At 39.5% G+C, this 20,623-nt stretch overlaps 1 protein-coding gene across 1 annotated transcript; it reads right to left on the reverse strand.

Moving 5' to 3' along the window:
- Positions 1-396: 396 nt before the first annotated feature.
- On the reverse strand, positions 397-20,179 carry LOC125279305 (polymeric immunoglobulin receptor-like). The gene is made up of 7 exons (XM_048208815.1): positions 19,849-20,179; positions 15,628-15,945; positions 15,071-15,385; positions 14,648-14,974; positions 2,924-3,019; positions 2,680-2,723; positions 397-2,586 (listed from the first exon to the last, which is right to left on the reverse strand). The coding sequence occupies exons 1-7, from the start codon at positions 20,177-20,179 to the stop codon at positions 2,329-2,331; spliced, it is 1,689 nt and encodes a 562-aa protein (XP_048064772.1). The 3' UTR covers positions 397-2,328.
- Between the last annotated feature and the right edge of the window lie 444 nt (positions 20,180-20,623).

Below are 20,623 nucleotides of genomic sequence, written 5' to 3' on the forward strand. Positions count from 1 at the left end.
GTCCCATCTGTTCTGCTGAGGTGGTCATCTGCTCCGCCGCGGTGGTCTCCATCCCCACTGAGATGGTCTTCAGTCCCGTCACCTCAGGCCACCTGCTTAGCCGACTCCTTCTTGGCCACCTGCCGGCTATATGACCCTGTCGCCAGTTCACCACTGTTCCTTCCTTGGAGCACTTTTGATAGATACTGACCACTACCCCACAAGAGCTGCAGTTTTGGAGATGCTCTGACCCAGTCGTCTAGCCATCACAATTTGGCTCTTGTCAAACTCGCTCAAATCCTTACGCTTGCCCATTTTTCCTGCTTCTAACACATCAACTTTGAGGACAAAATGTTCAATTGCTGCCTAATATATCCACCCACTAATAGGTGCTCTGTCAGTGGTCATAATGTTATGTTTGTTATGTCTCTATTTATACAAAATGCTGCACATTTATATAGTTCTGGATTTTGCACATACAAGTTGTAAAGTATTGATGTCTTTTGCCTTTTGTTAATCCTTTCCTGTCTGTTAAAGGCAATAATAAAATAATAATAAAGCTGCATATGTGTGGCATTAACAAGTGGAGGGAAACGCAAATCACAATTAATTTAATCCGACTACACCACCCTGTTTGAGCACTGGATACTCCCAATAAGGACACAGAGGTAAGTTTTACCAATTGAAGGCAAAGAAATAAGATGTAGAGAGAAGTGAGTAGCAATACAGAAAAATATACTTTATTATAAAAGCATCATCATGAATTAAACTCATTATCATGGATTCTCTCTCCTGTGAAGCACACTCCAAATTATAGAAAAAAAAACAACTATCCAGGGTCAGTCTTAGCGGGAACAGGGCAGGCCGGCTGCAACTCAGGAGGTCTTCTGAAACCACCTAAATTCACACCAAATCAGACACCACGTGCACACACCATGAGGAAGCTGTGTCAGCACACTGAAGCACACACCACCGAATGAAAAGCAGCTAGCCTTCCCCGTTCCACACCAAGTCCTCACTGGCTCCTGGAGAGGAAGAAAACCACATTAATCAAACTACACTAAAGAAAAATTACACTGAATAATCAAAGAAAGAAAACCACCAAAGTAGACATTACAGACACTGTGGTGATGTGGCTATAGCACTCAGGCACCGCTGATGAAACCACATGCAGCAAAATCAGATAAGGAGCGCATGAGTGGAACCAGAATAACTGGTGAGTTGGTGAGTAAATGAAGTGAAAATCAAACACTTATACAATGAAAAAATATAATACAGTGCAAAAAAAGAAAAGAAATTCATACTGTAATAAAGCTGCAATAGAACAAAACCAAATCAGAAATAGCAACAAAGAATAACACAAAGACAGCAACAAAATAAATGAGCAATGTTTGCAAAAAAAAAAAAAAAAAAAAAAACAAGCAACAGAAAAAAAGAAAAATCTAGAAAAACAAACTATACTTGAAAGCAAATAAAAATAAATATAATAAGAAGCCTAGCACACAAAAAGCTCATAGCTACCAGCCCAAATGACCAGCAAAACAGCTAACGGGTTGAACAAACACCAGACGCAAAGCGGTATTGTTACTCACAACAGGTGCCATTGCTCAGTCTACCTGCTAACATCTGTTACTATGAACAATACAAAAAATACCTCCAACCACAAGTGATCAAGAAATTTAATGCGGATACCAAACTACCTAAGAGCAAACTCCACCACAAACTTGCCACCTATGCCACCAGCTCCGCTATTAAACTATTTCATATTAGCTTCGAACTGAACACATCATTACACTGTCAGCAGAGTCTCAACATACCTGAACATGAACAAAAAACGGGAACGGAAATGCCAGGGAGAGGAGAACCCGGAATCAGCAGTATACATACACACTCACCAAAGTAAGGGTCTTTAAATGGTACGGCCGCTTCTACCTCATTGGTCTGCTCAAAACCATACCCCAAACAGCCCAATAAGATAAATCACTTATTCTGCCACATATGGATCTCAACCTGAGCTCGAACGAGTCTCTGTTACATTACAATTACATCAGTGGGGAGTCAATTTTCTGGAATAAACATTTTTTGAGCAAAAGCTAAAAAGACCTCAGGCTTCACGACGGACACTCATAAAGCTCAGACACTGTGCTTTTATGTGCATTTCAGCTTTCCATAATTCATGCATATTACAGACTTCATTCCAACAGTCAAAAGTCTGATTCACAAAACTGACTAAAATATAAGGAAAAGGAGCATCACTGAAGACTTACAAAAAACACCAAACATGCAAACTTAATGCCAAAGACAAGGTGATAAAACATTCAGCTCATTTATATTCTCTGCTGTTGTTGGTCAAGCAGTGAGATGATTGACAGCAGCGTATTCACTGTAATCCTGATTATTCCTGCTACTGACACTGTCAGGGCAGTCAGATTTCTTGTGGAAATTCACCACTGCGTAATTCAGATCCTCAGCAGATGTGATGCAGCACTGAGAGTCACCAGTGGCTTTCTGAACTGTAGCGTAAACGCAGTTAGAATCAGAGGGGTTTGTGGGTAATTGTGTGTGAGCATCTTTAATCTCCTCATAATCACAACCAGTGTGAGAAACCTGAGGAGAGACAGAAATTATTTACAGCTCTGAAGATCGTCAGGATGGAAGGCATTAGACATTAATATCATTTTATACAGTAACTGGACTCACCACTTCATGTTTTCTTGGTCCAGTCTGAGATGACGAATCACCACCTGCCAAAAACAAGCGTCCTAAATTAATTACATTATAATTGTAAATTCTTTCACACAATCATCAATATCTGTATTTTGCTCATGTTTCATTGCAGCTTATAGGTGGTGACAGAAAGTGAGAAAACAGATCAAGAAATCTGTTTTAATCTCAGTATAAATGGTGAATTTCTGCATCTAAATAAGTTAAGAATGAGCTTTACCTTGAGACTGACGCTTCTTACAGAAAAACAGTAATAAGAGTCCAGCTGTGATCAGAACCAGAAAAAACAGAACCAGAGGGATGATCAGAGAAGAGCCTGAAAACACAGGAGAAATAATGTTAGAATCTGATCACTTTGAGCGAAATATCAGATCAGATCATTGATGTTTGGAATAGGATTGGCCAGACCATGATACTGGATTTCAGGGTTGCCCGGTCTGCGTAACAAAACTAGCGTAAAAAAACGTACATTTTAGTATTGATATAGGTGAATTCAAACCCCTGCAGACAGTCGGTCAGAACTATATGATTTCTAATTTGAAGAATTCACCCCAGACTACAGAATCTCATTAAAGCCTTTACTGAAGACAAAGTTGTGGTTCTGGAACAAAATACAAAATAATCTTTCATGAGTAATTATTTAAGTAAGCCTTTACAATCACAAAACCAAAAACAATTATCATGCAATAACAATCTTATATTATAAAATTTAACCACAAAATAAGGCAGTTTACAGTTTTTTTCAATTGCTAACATACTTTTGTTCAATCTGTAGTCACATTTTCAAAACTCTAAACACATCAGAACATCCGTCTGTTGTGACCATACCATTAACGTCATACCAATTCATGTCGTTTTCACACAAAATGCAGTCAATTAACATGTTTCTAAAATGCTTACATTTTCTTTTCATATAAGCTTACCCCGTACCAAAATCATTTGTCTTTCTCATCTTATTTGCAAATGCTTAAACACAGCATGTCAGAAATAAAGACCCAATGTTCCAATCATTAAATATAGTATAAAACCTATACTTTTGCAACAACAGCAGCTCAAAAGTATTGAAAATATATATAAAACAAATACTGAAACAATTGATAAGCATTTTTAATTAGAAGATCACTGAAATATTGAGAAATAGCAGATTCCAATCTCAGTTGGAGGCAGTCAGGTGTTCAATTTCTTTCCATTACATGGACACAGTAAAATAAGACTCTTTGAATCGGATTTGTTCAGTGTGGATGAAGAACAACACAGAGGAGCAAAAAAAAAAAAAAAAAAAAAAAAGTCTGGGTAAGGGAGAGGAATAGATGGAGGAGAGGAGAAGTTGGATCAGAACAAGGGAGAAGAAGAGGTAGAGGAGAGGAGGAAGAATGTGTGCTGGATTGTGCATCTCTGGGTTTTTTTCCACTTACACATGTAGAACCTATGAAAGCTTATTTCTGCCATGAATAGAAAATAAAAAGGTAATTATGTCTTTTTATCTCACAATTCTGACTTTTTTTTATAGTTTCTATAATTCCTATAGTTTATATATCACAATTCTGAGGGGGAAAAAAGTCAGAATTGTGAGATGAAATCTCACAATTGCAAAATAAATACCATTAACGTAAATAAAAAATAGAATTGTGAGATAAAAAGTCACAATTGCCTTTTATACTTTTTTATTCTGTGGTGGAAAAAAAGCTTCAACAGTAACCAAAGGCCATGTATGTTGGATTTGTTGTTGATCAATGGCAGCAATTTCATGTTTTCATTTCAGTAAAAGATTCATGTAAAGCTTTTACTACAGCGATTCCACTACCACTGTTCCATATATGCAGAATATGTGGTCTGCGTAGAGCACTAACTACCAACGGGACATTAGTCCACCCTCTATGGGGGCAACATCAACACCACACACCCAACCCCAGAAAGAGATTTCAACCAAGGGGCCAATGGAAGTTCTGCATAGGGGACTCATTTGACGCTGCCCTGAGCAATTCTGTTACTTTCTTCTTCTTTTTTCTACGGCACATTCTATAAAGTAATAATGACTTATTCACTTCTGTTGCCAAAAATGCACACATTCAACACTCAACCAAAAATGTAGAATTGCTTACATGTAAACATTCTAATATTACTCCAGTAAAAGGAAAATGAATTATAAAAAACAATGGATTTCATATTTTCTCCAGGTAGAACTGAAACATGACAAGTAATGCACTTTTTGTAATGTATTTTGACCGTCATTGCACTATGATTGACTATATGTTCATGTTGGATAGAAAACTAGTGCTAGTGTTTGACAGAACAACTCGATTTTGAATCAGGATTGCTGTGTTTTGATAGAGTTAGTGTATGTTGAAAAAGGTTTTTAGCGTTTTGAAATGTAGAGTTTGTGTTTATTTAACAAAATATGGGTTTGAGCACAAAATTAACTATTTGGCTAATTGTGTGATGTTAAGAGTTTAGAAAAAGTACTTTAAGTATTGGTAAACCCTTGTTAGCAATTGAAAAAAACTGTAACACCATGCCTGTGTAAATAATAAGAACAGTCATTCTATGATTGCCCACAAGATGGCGGCATTACCACATTAGATGTGACTGAGGCACATTTATATGATATGGTAAACAGGCTAGTTACTACTCACTAAATAACCCGTTACAGTTTTTTTACGATTGTTTACACACTAAAATAAAAATTTCCACACAATTTGCAAAATTCTACTGCAATGAGCAAAACACCTCCACAGATTTGCACAACATTACACACAATGTCTGCTTAACCCTTTTTGCAAAACATTACACACAGTGATTTGTAAAACTCTACACACATCCACCAGACATGGAAGCACAAATGTGCTAATTTGAAAACGCAGCACTTAGGTGTGCTATAAAAGGCAGCAGGTGAGTTCACCTGTCTTCAACAAAAATGGAAGGAGCTAGAAGAAGAGTGAGAATGAGAGGGGGAGCTCAAAGAGGAAGAGGAGAAGGAGGTAGAGGAAGAGGAGAAGGAGGTAGAGGAAGAGGCCTAGATAGAAGAAGAGGTAGAGAAGGACTTGAAGAGTTGATAGAACCTGAACAAAGACGACGAGGACCAAATTTGACTCAAGAAATCTGTGCAACACTTATTGACCATGTTATCAACCATGGACTGACACTGATGGAAGCTGGACAAAGAGTTCAACCAAATCTCAGCAGAAATACTGTTGCATCAGTAATTCGGACATTTCATCGAGAAAACAGGTAAGCTAACCACACAGTACATTGAAACTGAAGCTTGCTGTACTTATCATCAATATTGTTTACTGTGACATTTGACAGTAGGCTGCATGTGTATTTTATATATATATAATTTATTTTTTTTACATAGGATTGAGGGTCGAGGACACCAAGGTGGAAGGGGCCCTATGTTCACTCGTGCACAAGAGGCCGCCATTGTGAACATGGTTTTGATCAATAATTGTATCAGGCTGCGAGAAATCCAAGCCAATATCATCAATGATGACCACATTTTCAATAACATCAAACGAGTCTCTGTCAACATTAGGTCAAATCCTTAAGAAAAATCAAATATACATGAAGCAACTGTATCGGGTACCATTTGACAGAAATTCAGAGAGAGTGAAACATCTGCGCAATGAGTATGTGGAGGTATGTATTGTTCATCTTACTATGGTGTGGTATTGTGCACTGCTCATAATGTTCTGGCACAAAAAAATACTGTGCAATAGATATTGAATAGTATCCTATTGTCTTTTTCTGTGTTTCAGAGAGTCTTGCAAATGGATGCTGCAGAAATTCAACATGAATTTATATATGTGGACGAGGCTGGATTTAACCTTGCGAAAACAAGAAGAGGGAGAAATGTAATTGGACACAGGGCAATCACCAATGTGCCAGGGCAGCGAGGGGGTAACATCACCCTTTGCGCTGCTATTACACAAAATGGGGTCCTCCACCACCATACAAATCTGGGACCCTATAATGCAAATCTAAATTTCTGGACAGATTGCACAAGATTGTCACAGCATTAAACCAAGTGAACCAGATGCAGTACATTGTCATTTGGGACAATGTCTCATTCCATCGGGCTGCTCTGGTCCAGAATTGGTTCCATGAGCACCCTCAATTTGAAGTCTTATACCTTCCCCCATACTCCCCCTTCCTGAATCCAATAGAAGAGTTTTTTTCAGCATGGCGGTGGAAGGTATACGACCTGCGGCCCTATGACCGTTTGCCCCTCATTCAGGCCATGGAGCAGGCCTGTGATCATATCGAAGCAGCTTCTGTGCAGGGGTGGATTCGTCACACGAGGCGATTCTTCCAATGGTGCCTTGCCAATGAAGACATAGCCTGTGATGTGGATAAAATCTTATGGCCTGATCCAGCTAGACGGAGAGATGATGAATAGTTACAGTATTCTTGTTGCTTTTACAGTAGTTTTTCTTCAGAGTCAAAGTGTATGTACTTCATGCAGTAATTTTTATTTGTCTACAGATTTTATTTGTTTCATTGATTTCATTGTTGGCTGATTACTGTAACTAATTATGGTAAGAAATACTGTAAGTATTGAAATAAATACTTGAAATATTCAATCTGCAGCATCAGTGTTGTGCAGTGCCTGGTAAGTTTATAGTAGGCCTATTTGTGTACATTCTCCCTATATCTCAAACTAATCACGAAGAATGTTGTGGGTTTTTTCACAAATTTTTTTCATCTAAATTATCCCTTACATGACAATGTCTGGCCAAAAATCTAGCACATGCTATTTCCTAAAATGAGTTTTTTTACAAATGTGTTTATTTATCACAGCAGTGTGAAACTGGCTGCAATAGTGTCTGATCATTGAGGACTGTGTTGGTTAAATGAAAACTAATAGCATTTTCACAAATGTGTATATGTTTTGACTGAAGTGTGTCATTTTGCAAACAATCTAGGAATTATGCCAATTGAGTGTGGTGTTTGGATAATTGTGATTATATTTGGAAAAAAAAGAACCCGGTTTTCAAAATTGCGTGTAAACGATTGAAAAAAACTGTAAAACATTAACATCTGTCATGTTAACATCTATCAATTTACATTACTTGCATCAGCTGTAATGAACATGAAAGCAAGCCTAACGGTGACAAATCAATAAGCATCAATTCAGTTAAACTCCTGGGATATTGATCTGGGCAGCGTTTGCCAAAAGCATCATAAGCTTAAGTTGATCTGAGGTGCATTGCCATCAATGGAGCTATGATCAACTTAGGCTTACAATGCTTTTGGGAAATGCTGCCCTGATCAGTTAAGTAGTAGAGGGGTTTGTTAATCAGTTTCAGCTGCTTTGTTGTTAATGAAATTAACAACAGGTGCCCTAGATGGGCAACAATGAGACAACCCCCAAAACAGGAATGGTTTTACAGGTGGAGGCCACTGACATATTTTCCCTACTTATCTTTTCTGACTGTTTTTCACTAGTTTTGCATTTGGCTAGGGTTAGCGTCACTACTGGTAGCATGTAGCGATACCTGAACAGGCAGTCCAACTCCTCCAGGATGGCACATCAATATGTGCCATTGCCAGAAGGTTTGCTGTGTCTCCCAGCACAGTCTGAAGAGCATGGAGGAGATTCCAAGGAGACAGATAGAATGTCTGTGAATGTCTCTGACCAAACAATCAGAAACAGACTTCATGAGGGTGGCCTGAGGGCCCAACGTCCTCTAGTGGGCCCTGTGCTCACTGCCCGGCACCATGGAGCTCGCTTGTTATATACCACTGAACACCAGAATTTTCACAGATGAGAGCAGGTTCACCCTGAGCACATGTGACAAACGTGAAAGGGTCTGGAGAAGCCGTGGAGAACGTTATGCTGCCTGTAACATGGTCTAGGGAGGCATATCCATGGAGGGACGCACAGACCTCTACAGGCTAGACAATGGCACCCTGACTGCCATTAGGTATCTGGATGAAATCCTTGGACCCATTGTCAGGCCCTATGCTGGTGCAGTGGGTCTTGGGTTCCTCCTGGTGCACGACAATGCTCTGCCTCATGTGGCGAGAGTATGCAGGCTGTTCCTGCATACTCCAGCATGCCCCGATGTTGTCAGGCATGCATACAAGCATGTGGGGGCCATACAGACTACTGAGTACCATTTTGAGTTGCTACAATGAAATTTCAGTCGAATTGACTAACCTGCTGCATCATTTTTTCACTTTGATTTTCGGGGTGTCTTTGAATTCAGTCCTCTGTAGGTTGGTTTCCATCAAACGATGTGGCATCCTTTCGTTCCTAACACATTACCCAGTCCATATCTGTATAGATATCCAGCATGATATTTTTCCCCATTGAGATCTGATGTGTTTTCCAAGTGTTCTTTAATTTTTTGAGCAGTGTACATATGACGCTACTAGATGTGTCTCACTTGCGGCATGAGAACAATTGGCAAGATTTAAATGAAGAATAACCATATACACTTACTTTATATGCATGCACAGCTATATTACATCAGTAACTTTGGGATGCTGCAGACAAACGTGAGATGAAGCGGATTACTCATGAAAAGATTTCTCATTCTGCATGTCTGCTCAGCGCAATGTCAGAAATATCTGAAGAGGTGTAACCAAGAGGTTTTGAGTTGAAAATCTCTTCAATTTCAGTCAAGACTATTCTCAGGACTTCTTCCGTCACAGTCTGTGCTCCAATGGTAACTTGGAGAGCTGTTTTGATTGAACGGATCTCCTTCTCCCAGCATCCACCAAAGTGAGGTGCTCCTGGTGGATTGGTGGACACAAACTTGATTTGCTGGGAAGTGAGGTCACCTTGTAGCTCATGATGCAAGGCAGCAAAGGATTCATTCAGCTCTCATTCTCCACCCTTGAAGTTAGTGCCTTGATCACTTAACTCGTACGGTTTCCCAAGTAATAAAGGGCCATCAGGAAAGAGTCTGAATCTATGCTCGCTAACAGAGCTATATAAACTGCCCTGGTCATAATTAATAATATGCCCCACCTCTTCTCATTTTGGCATCCTACATTAATCATGTAGGGTCCAAAACAGTCCATGCCAGTTGAGAAGGCAGGCAGGCTTAAAGAGCAAGTGGCGAGTCAGCCATACGAGGAACTTCTGGTTGTCCCTTCCATCTTTGACACTCCACACAATCCCAGGTGAAAAAAAAGTACATTTCAATAATGTATTTAAAGTGCTCTATTTTCCGCACTAATTTTGTATTTAATATACTAAAAATTCATCTTTAGTACTTCTTAAGTTAATCTTAAGAACATCTAAGTGTATTCAACTGTGCTATTTTGAGACACCATGAAATATGAACTAAAATGTGCTTTTAATATACTATCTCTATATTTAAAAAATATATTTAGTTACCACTTGTAGTACACTATGGGTTCAAATGTACTATAAGATATCCATATATATCCTATAAGATATCCATATATTAAGAAAAGAACAGAGACAAAGACAGGGAAAATAGGACAAATCCTATGACATTTAGACTACCTGGACACGAGACAAAGCATCGGCAGTTAGGTTAACAAATTAACGATCAAACTTGCCTTCACCAATTGATCAAATAGTGCTCTAATTAGAAGTATATGTTCGCCCCAGGTTCGACTATACACGACGACATCATCTAAGCACACAACGCATCCCTTCAAACCAGAAATAACTCGATTCATCAAATGCTAGAAAGTAGGCAATAGAAACGAATCAGGTTTTGTTATAGCATTTACCTTTCGATAATCGATACAAAATCTGAATGATCCAGATTTATTCACCAACAATGATGCAAAGACCTGATCACCCGATTGAAACAAATGCAATTTTGTACGACGATCAAAAAGTTATAGGATTTATCCTATTTCCCTGTCTTTGTCTCTGTTCTTTTCTTAATTTGCTTCCTAGGCGCCAAGGTTGCTGGAAGGAGTTGAAGAATTAAGACCGTGATTGGGACTGAATCTTTTATTACATGGACTACTGGATTTGTTTTTGTGGAGTTCTGATTTGTTCTTAAAGACTCTGGTCTTTTTCTTTTAGGGGGGGGGGGTGTGTGATGAGTCTCTCCTTCCTGCTGTGGCCGGCCGGTAGGTGTGGCTGGGAGACTCATCAATGGAACTATTTCCACCTGTTCTTCCCCTATAAAGTTTGGGCTTTGTTTGGTGTGCTGTAGCTTGAGCTTGCTCCTGGTTGCATTTTCCTGAGTTTGGTTTGTTTATTTTGATGTCGTTATTCATTTGAAATTAGTTCTGTCTGACACCTTGATCATGTGTCTGACAGAAGTTGTTGGTTTTGTTGATTTCTTGTTTTATATATTTTCCTATTTATTTTAAACAAATCTTTTGTTGCAACCAAACCATCTGATTATGTCCATTTTCATTTGTCACGGCTGTGAGTCGGTCGTGACACAGGCAAACACAGTCATAGAATCTGACCAGAGTTTTAAGGAAGAGATGGGGACAGTGAGTTCTTCGACAAGGACCTTGGAGGGCTAGGCACCACTCAGAGTTGCACATAGTTCAAGGAGAGGTATAGACTGTTGCTTTCGGGGTGTAACACATGATCTGGCCACTCAAAATGCAACTTCAACTTGGCCTTCTGTGTTTTCTATTCACAAATATGCCAGAGATTCATAGGCCTGCTCAGATGTGTCACAGAATACGCGTATATCACATCTGCTATTTGGGAAATCCGTGTATGGTCTGGAATAGCATCTTGGCAATGATATTTTTCCAGATCACCCAGTTCTCCCATGAACTCCATAAGCTGGCCAGATCTTCTGGCTTTTTATCCCATAGGCGCTGCACCAGTGTTTTAGCTCTGATTCACTTCCCCTAGTAGTGAAAAGTGACTGACTGACAATGCAAGATCAGTCCAAGGGTAGATTCATTGGTATCTTGCAGTCCCTGACGAAGTCGAATACCGAATGACATCATCCACTTTAACTCTCACCATTTTGTCTTGTAAAAGTCTGATGGTCTCTTGATCAAGTTTTGACTGCATCACTACTTTCTCACTGTTGAATGGAATTACATCCACCTGCCATAGCTTTGCCACTTGGGCAAACAGATCATCATTGGGGGAGATGGCAGTAAAGAGGCATTGGTGAGTGTTGAGCCTATGCTTGATCTTGTGTAGGGCCTTGTAGCGTCCAGCCTAGCCAAGTTCAAACTGCAGCAGGTCCACCTGGAGGGCCTAGGCGAACAGGCTCAACTAGGGTAACAAGGTGTGGACAATCTGAGCCAATTAGCAGTACAGGCTGAACTCTGTCTATTTGCTGCAAAGGCAATCCAGCCAACAACAGGGTGAGTTTGATCAGCAAGACCAAGCCTTTCGGCTGTGAAGGCACCTCGAATGGGGAATTTCTGGTAAGTCGGTTGTGTCAGTTAGTGACAAGAGACACAGTGAACGAGACTGCTGCCCCATGAAGGCACCGTTCGCAGTATTGGGTCCTTAGGCTGCCCCTTCAGATTTAACTGCTGTGCTGCTGTGTGGAGCAGTATGGTCCTCTCCACCCCATCATCTAATACAGTATATGCCTCAATAGATTTGTCCCCGTTAGTGATGACTTTGCTCACCTTTAGAAGAACCTTGTGGCTGTAGATACAGCAATCTACATACAGGGTGTCCTTGGTGGTGTTAACCAGACAGGAGTTGTCTTTAGTATCTGTTTCAGTTTTGCTATCTATAGTCCGTCTATTTAGATAATGCAGTATACAGAGGTGTTTCCTATGGCGCGTCTTACAGGAGGCATTCAGGTTGCATTTTGAGGCATGATGACTCTGTCCGAGCACCAACACTGATTAGATCTTACAGATCCAAGATTCCTTCTGTTCTTTAGTGAGCTCTTTGAAATTGGCACACCCATTTAAGAAGTGATTGGCATTGTCACAATAGGGGATATGTACGCAATCTCCCTTTGAATCTGGCAGATTTAGATGTTACCTCTTGAGCGGCTGCTTGGATTTCACTCCCATCTGTTTTTCTGTGCCCAGCAAGATGCAAGTTGGTTTCCTAAAAACCCTTGGGTTACAATGGTCCTGCCTTTTATCACTACTGTGTTCTGGTGGGAGACCTGTCCTCCTGGAGCTATAATCTTGTACTTGGAGCTCCTACTCCAGCCAGTTAGAGAAATCGAGGAGAGTAGTTATAGTTAACCTCAGTGAGTGTATATATCTCTTGAAGCTAGTTCTCAGCTCATGAAAGAGTCTACTTTGAAGTCATGACACATGTGACCCACAGTCTAATTGTAGATGATTTGTGAGGATCTGATGAAAAACTCTCTTGGATCTGATGTCTTTATGGAGGGTATAGATGGCTTCGGTCTTCTGTAGGTTCTCTCCTGGAAGCAAGGCACAGCAGATCTGGGTACGTTCTCAGATCGTCATGTAGAATAGGACTCTCTGACACCCAAGTATAGATAATAGTTGTCTCTGGACTTCTCATCACAGTGGATGGGTTCAGCATATGGATGAGGCTGAGCATGAGGAGGAACATTGAATCTCTGAGCAGGGGTACGATACCTTGACGTAGCTTGAGGCTGATCATCTGGTATTGGTGAAACAGTGCAGTCCCTCACCTGCTCTGTTATCTGCCTGATCTGCACAGAGAGGTAATGATGGAAGTCGCTACAGATGAGCAGAAGAACCCAGAATATGAAAGCAACAAGCTCAACTGCAAGCTTAACTGGACCTAAATGTTTAACATGCAGTTGAGCTTGTTGCTTTCATATTCTGGGCTCTTCTGCTTGATTGTACAAAGTATGCTTTTTTAATAAGCTGTGTACTAAATTTGGCCTTTTATACTGTCTTAATGTACACACTTTTGTGTCTGTTATCAGATCTGTTGAAAATGCTGTTTCTGTTCATGTGTGTCAAGACAGTTTAGAAATCCTGACTGGATGATTTTTTATGGCCATGTCCAGGATAAAGAGTATGTATGATCACCATATAGGCTATACATACAGTTATGGTGATATTAAATTACTTAAACCGTGATATAGGAATTTGGTCATTTACACTCTAGTCATTAATCAAGTCATTTATTCCCTGTAACTAAACCTCTTGCATTTCGTTTAGTCGCACCACAAGTGTCACTGTGGCCTCAAAGCTTCGCCCTTGCCACTATGAACTTGATTGCTATGTCTGAAGTAAAACACACCCCCTCATACATACAGACATACCCATACAGACAAAGAAATGTAGAAATAAATAAATGTATACATAAAAACATATATAAATAAATGCATGTGGATATAAATAAATAAATGAAAAAAATATAAATGTTGGAAAATACAATTAAACATAAATAGGGTAATACACATTTATTTTTATTTATTATTTTTTATATTTCTTTTGTCTGTTTCTTTATGTATTTTTTATGTATTATTTTGACAGCTGTGGCATTCCATAACAAACCACCAAAATGCAGATTCAACTCAATATGCAAACAAGAATGATTAGGTTATAATTGCTATTTATTTTACATATTAAATGTATTAAATTTATTTTAGAATGGAAAATATAATTTATTTTTATGTTTAGTGGTAAAAGGACTCACAGCAGCACTAAAACCTGCACTTCTACTGTATCCACATTACCACACTTATGCTGCAACACCAGACACTGATCTGAGATTAACAGACACAGAGAGAACTAAACACTAAACACTTTCAAACCGCAAGATCTTCAGGTCATGCATTCATATACTGCTGTAGAATGAAAACAAAAAACAGCCATTTGCAGATGCTGAGTTTTTTATACTTCCTCTTTTTAACTGCAGTTTGTGGTTTTGCTTTGTTAAACAGACAGAACATCTAAATTATTAATAATTACTTGAATAGAATCAGCTTCAAACCTCAATGATTTTAAACAACATGATAAATAAAATACAGTGATCTGCCGAACAGAAATTAGTCATGGTTTTCAATTAACTAATGATTAATATCACTGAGAAAATCATCTGTACCTGTAAGATCGATCTGGACTCGTGTGATGAAGCTCTTGTGTCCTTGATCAGACTGAACTCCACACCAGTATTCTGAATGTTGTTCAGTCACATGACTGATGCTTCCCATCAGGAGCTGCTTTTCCCTGTCATCAAACAGCTGGATCTTTCCCTCAGGACTCCATCTTCTGCTCTCCTTCACAGACGTCTCTTCAGCACAGAGATCATCTCCAGATCTCCAGCAGAGAAACTTCACATCTTTTCTGTGGGATTGTGGGTATTTGCAGCTGATGTTCACAGATCCTCCTGCAGCAGCTGATAGACTGATGCTCTTCTCACAACAATCATCTGTTTCAGATCCAAATCAAGTGCAGCAATGTTACAATGACCAGATATATTCATGGATTCTGTCAAATAATGCATAAATGACTGAAAGCGTCTCACCGTCTCTGATGTCCAGATTAAACTCAGAGAAGAAACTGTATTGTTTAGTAACTTTGACTGTAATCTTATATTTTCCAGAATCATTCACATTCAGCTCTCTGATAAACACACGTAAGAGATCTGCAGATCTGTTATTATAAACAGAGAATCGTCCGTCATGTTTCTGTTCTGCTGTTCTGTTAGTGTTCATTACAGTCAAACATTGATCTGCTGCAGTTTTACAGACTTCTACATTGTTCTTGTGTTTTGTCTTATATTTGAAGTTTATAATGACGTTTCCTCCTGAATATCCTCTCACAGTCCTGTTTTGTTGATCTGTTAAACACAAACTCAGATAATTTGTCATTTTGTTCTCAATATAAACACATTTCTGCTCACTTTGCTGCAACATTTATGAATGAAGTCAGGATTATGAGTGCGAATCTTCCATCAGGAGATCAAAAGGTTATTGATGGAGTCTGTTATGAGTTTCAGGTGTGAACGGCAGTAATTACAGTCAGTGTTGAGTATCGTGATGTTGTGGAGATCATCATGGGTTTGAGCTCTCAGTTACTCACCTCTTATAACCTTCAGATTCACTTCAGTGTAGGAATCTTTTCCTCTAGTTTTACCAAATGTACAGTTGTACGTCCCAGAATCCTCTTCACTCAGATCTCTGATGGTCACTTTCAAGACTGCTGATCTTGTGTCGTCATACAGAGAGAATCTTCCAGAATCAACCCATTTATCTTTAGTCTCAGTCTTGATGAGTTCAGAGCATGTGGACCTCTGATCAACTCGACAAAAAGACTTTGCCGAATATTTTGTCTTATATTTGCATGTGATCGTGACTCCTCCTCCTGAATATCCTGTCACGTTCATGGAGCTCATGACACCTACAGCAAACCAGCATCTTAATACAACACTAACATATACTGGAGTGAGAGTTATTTTAAAATGTCCCTAAAGGTAATTTCACCATATTAGGTGAAAATAAAAGTTGCGTCCCAAAAGATACACTATGCACTATGTAGTCTACTAAACCGTGTAGCGTATGAATTTTTTATAAGGTTATTTTGTCATTCAACAGAGTCTGATAGTCCCTCCCCCATTTGTTCACACGTTTACTAGTTTCTACATGGTGAATGGCACATAGTGCAATATATAGAGGATAAGGAACGATTCAGACAGCATAAATATGCTTTCCATTGACACAAATAAAGTCCATTTTTGTGTGTCACATGAACCGCCGCAGCGTGAGCAGTCGTATTGAACCCATTTGAATTCTGCACAGAATGCTGTATTTTAAAGTGATATAGAGGAGATTAGGAGGAGAAACGGTTAGAGATTAGAAGGAAACCAAAGCTTTACAGCACTGGCTGAGCTGTGATATAAACGAAACGCTATTGGCTATTTTAAAAAGGGGGTGGGGCTGTTCAATATATCTCGACTTGTCTTCCTGTTTCAGTTGTAATTACGTCAACACACTGAATAATGCTGCGCGTTCAAAGACACTTCAGAGGGCCTTTAAGCACTGAATAGGGGTTACACTCAATCTAACTTCTGTATTCTGTAAAACAGATCAGATCGCTTCCGGTTTAGGTCTTTTGTATGTGCTTTATTAAAAAAATTGCTGTTTTATTCAAGATAACTTTAAAAGAGCATAACTGATGTCCCCCGCATTTGCAGATTGATATTTAAAAGCTTCTTTTTTTTTTTTTTTTTCAATTTTTCTTCTTCACGCTAACTTTTTGCTATATTTAATACAATAAAACACCTATAGCAATGTGGAGTGGTTTCGTTAATTACCTTAAAAGTCCATAGACATGCTGTCAGTTTCATACTGCTGTTAACACTTTCTCTGACAAGCGGATGCAATGAGTCCAGTTTTCCGGTTTGGTCATGTGACGTTCGGCATATACCCTATGAATGACAGGGTCCCCGCTGTAACATCACACAAGGTAAATAAGAGGATCTAGTGGAGACTAGTAATAAGATTAACGTCAATCTGGTATTATGTTCAGTGTTTGCAGAAATATATACAGAAATATATACAGATTATTTGAAAAATCTATTTTTTTTTGCCCAGCCCTAGTATGAACATAACATGCAAAGTTTCACGCTAAGCGTTTCTTAGTGAAATACTGCCATAAAGTTGACGACGCTGGAAGTTTTATATTTGCAAATGTATAGAGACCGTCTGTGAAGTTACATACGATAAACGATTCCAACTTCAATAGCATTTGAAGAGAATGACTTCCTGTCATAAAACCAACTGTAAAGTGTTCATGTAGGTGTCAGGCATGATGCACAGCTTTTAGATTTCTGATATTTATTAAAATAAATAATTTGGTAGTGTAAAAATATTTACACAAGATTTGACAGTTTATTAGTTAAATATCAAAAATCTAAAAGGTATGAATGATACTTGACATTACATGAACTTTACAGTTGGTTTTGTGACTGTAAGTCATTCTCTTAAAATGCTGTTTAAGTTAGAAACGTGAACACCGATGTTGCATGTATTTTTAATAATGAAAATGTGTGTGAAATGTTTTAAAGTGAAATATTCAGTTTAAATATACGACCATGTTGAATTTCAGCCCACAAAAATACAAGCATTAGTACAATTCAACAAGCTTTTTTGTTTCAAAAACATTTGTCATTATTTTATTCCATAACTTATTCTACAAAATGGCGTATAGTGCATAAGTACCCAAACTGAGACGCACCTAAAGACTTTTGGTCATTCTTTAATCTCTGTTCTAGTTCTTCTGATGTGATTGTTGGATCAGAACTTCTTACCAGGAATCATCAGCAGAACGAAAGTCAAGATGATCCTCATCCTTCTCTCTTATTAAATGATCTTCTCAGTAGATTCAGTTCTTCTGAAGCTCTTCTGAAGTGTTCGGATGAGTTTGAATGTTTCCTGGAAGCATCTTTAAAATAAATTCCTAAATGTGACAGAGACGCTCACTTCCTCTGACAGAAAGAGAGAGTGAGAGAGAAAAAGTGTTAATAGACAGGGAAGTAAAACTACTTCTTAATAAACACACAAACACAGACAGAACAGACACGAGCAGATAAAACTCATTATTAAGTGTTATTTTACACAGATTTTCACAGAATGATTCTGTTTCAAAGGTTTAGTATTACAGGGTTTTTTTTCCAGATCTGTAATTTTGAATGTTTTTAAATGACTCAAGAGTTTAATGAAGTGTTTCTTCAGTGCTTCACATTCATTTTAAAGATAGAGATCAGCGGTTCCCATGGTAACTGTATAATTACACTGCTGACTGATTAATTTTGCACATTTATAAAATGAGGTGTCACTCATCTCTAGCTGTGCTGATCCATCAATTATATATTTATAGATTTTATTATTGTGATCTCTACTTTCCCAATGTGACCTTTAATAGCTTTCTACTGTATTTTATAAAGTGCTGTGAAATGTCTGTAATAGGAACACCGTCCCACAAAGGCTCTTACCTTAGTAGGAGAATGAAGAATTGGCCTGAAGACCTTTTTAAGAAATGACATGGCCCAGAAAGATCATGTGATCTCTGGCAAAGTGACATTTGCTTGGATTCAATCTCAAACCAGCAGACTGGATTCTCGAAAACACCTCTTTAAGACTCAACATGTGCTCTTCAAATGTTTTGTTATAAATCAAAATGTCATCAACCTTACAGATGTGCTACAGGAGCCTCCTGAGGACCAGCTCCATCAAACGCTGAAATGTGGCGGGGGCGTTGGATAGGCCCATCGGCATGGACCGCCACTGATAGAGGCCCTGTCCTGTTGTAAAGGCTGTCTTTTCTCAGTCCTCCTCAGCAACTCTCACATGCCAGGAACCGTTAGAGAAATCTAATGTGCTGAACCACACTGTCATCCACACGGGGTAGAGGATGAGAGCCTTTAATAGTCACACAGTTTAAGTGTCTGTAGTCTACACAAAAACGCCATATGCACACTTCTTTTTCACCAAAACAACTGGTGATGGCCAGGGACTACAGCTCTCCTCAATGACGCCATCCGCTAACAGGCCAGCCACCTGTTTCTCTATCTCAGCACGTCTTTCAGGGGATGCACGATATGCACGCTGTTTGATGGGAGTCTGCTCACCAGTTCTGATGTTTCACTAGTGTACATCTACCAGAATTCTGTTTAGAGGAGCTGAAGATATCATTGTATTCCAACAGCAATGCTGAAAGTGCAGCTCTCTCTGATTCAGAAATAGGTGACTCATGCAGGGACAGAGAAGGTTGCTGTAGTTATATCAGCTGGAGCATGAAACAGATGAACATCAGAGTCATCAACTGAGTAAAACTCACCCAGGTGCATACTTTGTTGTGAATCGTGGCCACTGTGTGAGCAACCACTAGACCGGAAGAATCCGCATTTGGTGAACACACTTTAACTCCCACAACTGACTTGATGAGGGGTGGTAGGTTCATAGCAATTGCCAGCGACACGTTGCAGCACATCGGAATGAAATCTTTGCTGGTAAGGAGAGGAACTGAGATGTCCCACAGTTGTAGCTTAGCATGGCTGAGATCCATTAAAGCATGATTTTTCAACAGAAAGTCCCAGCCCAGCAACACAGTCTGTGTGGTTTCTCTTAGCACATGAAACACATGCTGCCACGACTCAGTTCCCAGCTGAAATGTTATATTGATGGTGCCTAGTGTATCTAGCATTTGTCCATTCACAGCACAGACTGACACATAGTCCTTTTTCAATGGACGATTCGAAAGTGTTGGAACTGACATATGAAAGTCTGCACTCATGAGGGATACCGGAGTTGACTAATATTTGCACCTCCACACCTTCAATCACTCCTCTCACATATGACGCTAGCACATCCCGGCCAGCGCCCGCAATCACATGAATGTCTTTTGAAATGTTGTCACTATCATCAACATTGTCCATTTCAGGGCCCACAGGCAGCATTGCTGGTGTTTGGGCCGCAACATGAGTTAAAATCTGTTTCCCGGGCCAATCACTAGGAGACATGAAACGCTTTCTTGAGTCATCCTCATAGCTGTTCCATCTGCGAGGACTGGGGCTAGGGCTGCGTTTAGCAGGGGACCGAGCAGAGTATGAGTGTTTATAACCACGAACATCCATACCTGATGTGTGCTCATCATGCTGTTGGAACGATTTTCCCTCAGGTCAACGGCCCCTCCGTGTGGCATCAAATACACGTGACTGGCATCCACGGCCTCCTCAGACACACTGGCACATTCCACTGGACTGAGAGCGACCTCCACTCCACTCATCCATTGCTATAGGACTTGCTCTGGCTTTCTAGTCACCAAAGCGCATCAGTTCCATTCTCATGTCTCTCATTTCTTCGGTTACTCTATCCTCTGCTCTGTATAGCCCTCCATTATCAGTCACAGAGTGAACAGCAGCCACTGCTCCTCCATCATTATTACCGTAGGCAGCATTAGCAGGCATGTAATCAGTCTTTATTGAGTCTCTGGCATTTTCGCACCGATCTGCGATTATCACAGCCTCCTTTGTTGCTCTGTTGGTTCACCACATCAGTTATGAAGAATGGAGCCGCCA

The sequence above is a fragment of the Megalobrama amblycephala genome, linkage group LG12 (assembly GCF_018812025.1).
Source record: "Megalobrama amblycephala isolate DHTTF-2021 linkage group LG12, ASM1881202v1, whole genome shotgun sequence".
Lineage (NCBI taxonomy): Eukaryota > Metazoa > Chordata > Actinopteri > Cypriniformes > Xenocyprididae > Megalobrama > Megalobrama amblycephala.

Coding starts and splice junctions, on each gene's coding strand:
- LOC125279305 (XM_048208815.1), bottom strand. CDS start 20,179: ATGGATGTTCGTGGTTATAAACACTCATACTCTGCTCGGTCCCCTGCT. Junction 3,020..14,647: donor AGTCCAGATCGATCTTACAG/GTACAGATGATT, acceptor CTGTGTTTTCAG/GCTCTTCTCTGATCATCCCT. Junction 2,587..2,679: donor GACCAAGAAAACATGAAGTG/GTGAGTCCAGTT, acceptor GTCTCTCCTCAG/GTTTCTCACACTGGTTGTGA.